This window comes from Octopus bimaculoides, chromosome 6, assembly GCF_001194135.2.
Source record: "Octopus bimaculoides isolate UCB-OBI-ISO-001 chromosome 6, ASM119413v2, whole genome shotgun sequence".
NCBI lineage: Eukaryota > Metazoa > Mollusca > Cephalopoda > Octopoda > Octopodidae > Octopus > Octopus bimaculoides.
The window spans coordinates 7000901-7008146 of record NC_068986.1 but is presented as its reverse complement, the minus strand read 5'-3'; the positions used below and the strand labels follow the sequence as shown (position 1 = coordinate 7008146).

At 38.5% G+C, this 7246-nt stretch overlaps 1 protein-coding gene and 1 long non-coding RNA gene across 9 annotated transcripts in view; one reads left to right on the top strand and one right to left on the bottom strand.

Moving 5' to 3' along the window:
* Positions 1-6641, top strand: part of LOC106882301 (glutamate-rich protein 2-like) — a 24089-nt gene extending 17448 nt beyond the window's left edge. For 3 of the 8 annotated variants that reach the window (XM_014932925.2, XM_052968592.1, XM_052968591.1), the window contains exons 3-5: positions 5206-5263; positions 6005-6076; positions 6344-6641. In XM_014932925.2, coding sequence (XP_014788411.1) covers positions 5206-5263; positions 6005-6076; positions 6344-6534 — 321 coding nt within the window. In that variant the 3' untranslated portion in view covers positions 6535-6641. Of the gene's footprint in view, positions 1-1084; positions 1226-4591; positions 4695-5205; positions 5292-6004; positions 6077-6343 lie in introns of all 8 variants that reach the window. The other 5 variants (XM_014932927.2, XM_052968594.1, XR_008264350.1 and 2 more) reach the window with 4 other exon arrangements.
* LOC128248092 (uncharacterized) overlaps positions 5972-7246 on the bottom strand; it is a 26445-nt gene continuing 25170 nt past the window's right edge. Inside the window, exon 2 of the long non-coding RNA XR_008264351.1 lies at positions 5972-6211. This is a non-coding gene — a long non-coding RNA (uncharacterized LOC128248092). The remainder of the gene's footprint in view (positions 6212-7246) is intronic.

The window sequence follows — 7246 nt, the reverse complement described above, 5'->3', positions numbered from 1 at the left end:
ATAGACAGACAGAGTGAGGGCGAGAAAGACAGAGTGAGGCCAAGAGAGAGAGACAGAGTGAGGGAGAGAGGGGGTGCCAGAGTTAAGGTGGTCAGAACATGAGGGAGAAAAATATTCTTTTGGGATTTGGGTAGCATAATTTTAATGGAACTGCAAATGTCGATAATAGTAAAATAGAATTAAAAAATCTTAGAGTTTTCAGTCAGCCAATCTATGACAAAATTAGAGAAATAAGTGACTGTGTGATAAACTTGAATAAATGAATGAATACATGTACTATTTTACCTCATAGTTACTTTCATCAGACCATATGACTTTCGACCATTGTTCACTGGTCTAATTTGAGTGGTTTTTGCCCCACTGAAGACGTTTTCCCATATTCGCTTTAGAAACCTATGGCTTCTTCCTGGCTTTACAGCCTTTCAGACCGTACTCTACAAGCCTTCTTCTAACAGTTCTGGTTGATATTTGCGAAGTACTTGCCTCGTTGAAGTCCACACAGAGCTCTGATGATGTTTTTCTCCTGTTTCGGAACGACTGATAGGTGATGGATCTGTCATAACGAGGGGACGTAACCTTTTTTCTACATGTTCTTTGCATTGTCTTCACATCTTTTGTCTCTCTGAAGCGCTTGAGAGTTGTTTACACCACACATCGAGAACATTTCATCTTCTGAGCAGTTTGCCTTTGAGACATTCTATCTTCACGATGAGCTACGATTTGACCTCTCTCACACTCACTCAACTCCCTTATTTTAGGCATTTTATTGTTTATTAACTGTATCTACAATGTATCTTATCTATAAAAGGCAGATTTTCTCTGTGTGTATGCATGTTTAAAATTTATACATTTACACAATTCCAAATTTAGTGGATGAAAAAATTGGAATTAATATTCTAAATACCATAACTTAGGTCATAGCATCATTTCTTCAGTCAAAATAACTCCTAATTACGAAAAAAATCGATAAAGCTACATACATAACCATTTTCCCTTCTAATACAATCTTATTTCCTATTTCTACTTCCATTACAAATCGTTTCAACTGCTTCTTTCTCTTATGAATGTTTTCAAACGATCCAAGAAAAAAGACAGAAAGAAAGGAAGGAGAAAGAGTGAGTCAAATAAACAGACACACTACCAATCATACGTAAATACGCACATATATCTACACATATATATGTACCTATGGTTACCAATGACCTCATTCTAATTGGCGGGAATTGTAAGTTCACTTTCCATTTCTAACACCGCTCTTCACCAAGATAACAAAAAAAAAAAAAATAGCAACATATCTTTTTCAAATACGATCAACAAACATTTATTCCCTACAAACTGAGTTTTTTGAAAATCTTTTTTAAAACACATTTACTTACTACCATATATATATATATAGAGAGAGAATACACACTAATACATACATACATACAAACAAATGCACACATACATACAAATACCTATCAGTTTATTTATTTATTTATTTGCCCTTTCTTATCACCCTTTCCCCCTTCAATTTTACACATACTTTCCAAGACAATTTCTCTGTACAAGTAACTTTCACCCTTTCTTTGGGACATGAAATGCCACTGAAAAAGAGAAGTCACCTCAGTTGCCTTACCGCGTCAGCACTGGCGCTAAAAGCAATTAGAGCAAACGAGTCTTCCGACCAAACGAGTCTTCCGACCAAACTCCTTTTAGACTTTCACAGAGTGCCTTATGTTCAGCGGAATGCCGAACTGCTGAAAGTTTCCAACAGCACACCGTACTCCTTGCCAAAATGGCTTCATATAATGCTGCTTCCAGGGCTACAGAGGGCCTGGAATAAAGGGCAACTCACCTGGCTAGAAACACTGCTGCTAATGCTGCTTCCAGGGTTTCAGAGGACCAGGAACAAAGGGCCACTTGACTGGCTACAAACGCTGCGGCTACTGCTGCTTCCAGGTCTTCTGAATGTTTGGAACAACAGACGACTTGCCTTGCTAGGAACGTTGTCGCTATGTCTGTTTCCATGGCTTCTGAAGATGCAGATGGGTGGTCCGTTACCACTGGAAATGTGGCTTCTGCCACTGCTGCGAGACCTTCTCACGACCAACACGGGCAACGTTCTACATTGCAGTGGAACAGTCGACGGCGAGAAGCTGCATGCGGTGTGACGAGTCCCAACAACCCTTACTGGCACCTACAGGCTTTCAAGTATGAGCCCAACTTTAATTACTCCATCTGCGCTGACATAAATATAGGCAAAATACATTTCAATTGCCAATTCTGCAATGCTAAAAAGTGAGCTGGGTACCCATGATTAATCCCCCTCTTTCCTCCATAGGGCATCTATTCTGTTTTCACAGAGCATGAAGTTTTGTAACAGCACATCCACTGCCGTTGGTGGAAAAGGAACATGCCGTATTCACTTGCAAACGTTTTATACACCCTTCCAGGACTACCTAGCAAATTGTTACAATTGTGAGAATGATAACACAGCCTTTTCAGGGCCACCTCACATTCTATTGTTACCCCTTCTTAGAGAGTTGCAATGCTCTTTGCAGGGCTTTCTATCCAGTTGCAAAGCGATTGGTTGGGCGTAAACTTATATCAATCTTTGCCTCAATAATCACAATTGAGTAGAATCATTAAGAGTACTTTAAAGCAATTAAGCCCAGAGCAACACTGGGCACTTCTGCTAGTTTTAGTATAAAACTCTGAAATAATCAAGAAAACTGTAATGTAAAAGAAGGAAAAAGACAGAAGCGAAGAGAGAATTACTACGGTAGTCTTACCTGTCGGTGCGAAGAAAGGGTCACTTTCAACATCCCCGTGCTGTCATGATCTCCAAGATTCACTCGACGTCCATGTGCGCTATCTGATGCTCTGTCTTCTCACATGTCCACTCTGATGTGCTTTTCACTGCCGACTGAATGCAGTCTCCTCAGCTCCGAGTCTCTCAGTTGACACACCACAACCACTCCTTGCTGCAGATCCTCTGGTACCTACATCCAGGCTTTCTTTACTCTGGTCAGAATGTCCTCTCTATTCCTCTCAAAGGGTACAAAAACCACACTCAACCTCAGGTCAAACTCAGCAGCTAGCTCAGCCAGAATTCTCAGATGGCATTTTATCAGCATCTCTGCACCCCCTTTGGTTCACACCCTCCGCTCACCTGTGATCACTGATCCCACCCACCTAAATACAGTGGCCAAATCGGTCCCGATCTCGATGGTACACAGCCCCCATCTCAGGGCCAGGTTCAGCCCTTTCAGCACGACACTCAGCTCTGCCACGTTGATGTGGTTGCAGTCGTCCTTCTTCCTAAGCCAGGCCGCATTCTCCACCACAACACCTCCAATTTCCAGGACAACTCTCATCGCTATGCTACTGGCATCACACCACATGATCCCCTTCTTCAATTTGGGCACATACCAGTTCCCTCTTACTGGGTCCTCCACGGTCACCCTCTCCAAGACTTCTTGCATCACGGCGGTTGTCTTCTCACCCACGTTATCACTCCACCTCACTCCTTCAGCTTGCCTCTTGATGAAGCTGCATGCTTAGATGAGATAAAACAAACTTCAGGGTAGCAGACTGTCATCACACATTTTCCCACATATCTATCCAACACGTATTTACACTCACTCTCTAGACACACACACACACACACACACACACACACACTCACATGCATGCATGTGCACGCACACTCACACACACACACTCACACACACAGTCGCACACTCACTCACTCTATCTCTCTCTCTCTCTCTCTCACACACACACACAAGTGATTACTACAAAAGCGTTGCGTAACTGAAGCATGTGTAAAGTTGCTATGAATACTCTATTCTCTTCTCTTGATATCTGTAAAACTTTAAGGTGCACCCAGTAGTGGGGGGGGGGGGCTGGTTCAGGAATGTGAAACCACCTCTTAGCCACTAGTGTTCCCAGGTCTACCCTTCCATTGAATAGTAGCTTCTGTCAGGGTCCCAGCCATGGGTTAATTAGCATGTTATGGAAGAAACTTCAAGCACAAACCGTCACTGCCTTGTAAGTACCATGGGAAAGGAAAAAGCTAAGGGAATGAACCTTGGCAGCTAATCAAGGAGTGGGTCCCCTAGGTGGCCCCAGGTCCTCTTTAACACCCAGCAGCTTCAGGTTAGGTGGGAGTTCTCCTGCCCTGTTAGGCAATTTGCCTAGGAAAGGCCGCTTTAATGTAAAACCTATGGCTTGCAGGTCATCACAGCCATCTTAGCCAACTGAGCTACTGTGGTCAGACCTCCAAGTCGAAAGAGTGCAACTGGATTGTGCATACTGACTCTCACTTCAAAAGGTACCAAGCACAGGCAGAAAGAAATCAGTTTACATAGACATTTGAGGGTGTGCTGTTTCTTCTCATGGTCTCTGGACATGAAAAAACTACCATCAATCGTATTATTCTTGGACTATGTATGATAATAGTGACACTTGGTGTTAGCTGACCATTGTCTTACTGCTGCTGCTGCCATCCATTGATTCTGTGTTGTGACAGTGCTCTGGTCTGCTACTGGCTCACTGTTACTGTCTGCTGACTGCTGTCTGCTGTTTCTGTTTACTCTCTTCTCAGTAATGGCTAAAATTTGCTGAATGTATAATGATGGTCTTGTTCAGAAAAAGTGCACCAAAGATGAAATTGTTTTTAGATATGGTTCCACATAAAGTCTTGAAAGGTCAGTAATTCTACTGGAGGTTATTCTAAAGTTCAGCTTCAATTGCTTGTTTGTTCAGTTATCTTATTTGTCAGATTTCTGTGAATTTTACACTACCAGCATTGCAAGACTCAAAGGATTTTCACTTTTGAGTCTTTCTAATAATTATTGCAAAACAGGAATTTCTTAATCTTCATTCAAAAATCATGCAATTTTGAGTTGTTTTTACAAAGACTTTATGACTCTAACTAAAAGAATAATAATGAAATCAGAAGTTTTCTTGCAGGCATACATTGCTGCTGCAGTTTAGATTACTTAACACAGTTAATTGTGTTAATTCATGCAGTTAAATGACCTCCAGCTTTATATTGACATCTGGGATTATTTCCTGAATAAATTCCAATGCTTTTTATATTATACAAATGTAAGATTGTGGTTTAGGCAAAAAAAAAAATTAATACAAAAATTTACATTGAATTTAGCAAATTCTGACCATTTTTGAGAATTTTTTTTGTATATATCGTTTTTCTAGTTTGTTGGATGTCTTATGAATCATGATTATCAGAATGCACTTAAGTTATGTCAAATGAGTAAGTACAAATGAGTAAGTACAAATGAGTAAGTACAAAATTATTGTTTTCTCTTATTTCTTCAAAAGTAGAAATCTTAAAAAACAAAACTGTGTTTTGATGGGGTTTTTTTGTTGTATTCCTATGAACAATTCCATGATTTATCTCAGCAGATTTCTAAAACAGTTTCTAAATTTTTGTTTGGACAAGTGATTTATTTTAATCATTGATATACAGCCATAGAACTAAATCAACCTTCTGCATTTGGTAACTTTGAGTTATTCCTTTATTTTTGATTAAAACACTGTATTTTGATGCTTATGTAGAATATTTTGTTGTCATTAGCAGATATAAACCTTTATTACAAAGAATATATGGCAAGTAGTTTAGGAATGTCTGAATATTATCTTGTTATCTTCCTACATATAACTATTTCTAGATATGTGAAATTTCCCAAACAATCTCATTCCATGGCCATTGCACAGCTTCAAGCCAGTGCTATTGGCAAGCATCATGCCAGGTTCTCTTAAAGACTGTTTCTTCTTATAGCATGTACTTGTAATATAGAAACTCAACAATATATTGTTTGAATGCAGGGTTAATTGTACTCAATATGAAAAGGATGTAAAAAGGGAAGATGATAATCAAATTGAAAATTATTGAATTGATAGAAAAAAAAGAGGATCATTTTAAACACAAAATAATCTTAGAAAATAATATTCAAAAAGATTTCCTCATTTCAACTTTTTATTTTCTTATCAGTTCTTATTTATAACCCAAGTCACAATGATGCTCTTCAGTTCGAGCCATTACTAAAAGAAATGACTCAAAAAGGTATGTATAATATCAAGTTTCATTAACGATAAATGTTTAGTCTGGCTTTGGTTACAAACAGGAACATTGTTTGATTTGGAATCAAACCTGTATTGCACACATGTCTGGCCAGGATCTTGTTTATTCTCCACAGACCTAACAAGTAAATAAACACATAACTGAATTCCAAAAACATGTCATAATTATACAAAATAATATTTGATACAAAATCAATTGTATAAACTGTTTACGTATTTCTTTGACAAACAAGAATTTGTTAATTTTCAGGAGAAAGTGAGAACAGCAGTAACACTAGCAGTGAAGGCAGCAGTTGTAGCAGTAGCAGCAACAGTGATGAGGAAGATGATGATGATGATGATGAAGAGGAAGATGAAGATGATGATGATGATGATGATAACTGTGAGAACAGTAATAACAACAAAGTACAAACAGGAAGCAAGAATTCAACCAAGACTTGAAGAAATTTATTGAAGAATATTTGCTAATTATTTCACTAAACTGAACATCAAACAGACAAATGAAGAGTGAATTTCTGTTAAAATATTAAACTAAATTTTTTTCCCTACCTTTTATGGATGTCTTTATTATTTTTGAAATATTATTTATTGTTTGTTGTTCCAACTCTAATCAAATAGATTTATTGCATGCAGGTTGTTAAGGCATAATTCCTTACATCCGTTGTGCCATGCCTGCCACTAATTATGACTCTTACTACACATTCTGAATGTGCAGCCTTCATTTCTATGCGTATATACTCTCTTTACTTCCCAAACTATTTTTCTGTAGAGTCTGGCAGTAACCATAGCAAGAGTAGGAAGATAGATGTGCACAGTGTGCTGCAGTAGTTGCTATTACTTTATGCTTATCATCATCATCTTTTACCATCTATCTTCCATCCTGGCATGGATGTCAAAGTTACATTTAGTTCCACAAGGTATATTGAGGTAAATTATTTCAATTATTGGAAAACATTTTCAACTTTCTGCCAAAATTTGAAACAGTGTGAAATTCAAAAATATAGTCCACATTTTTTCATGTTCTGGGTTCAGTCCCACTGCGTGGCACTTTGGGCAAGTGTCTTCTACTATAGCCTTAGGCCGACCAAAGCCTTGTGAGTGGATTTGGTAGACGGAAACTGAAAGAAGCCTGTCGTATATATGTATATATATA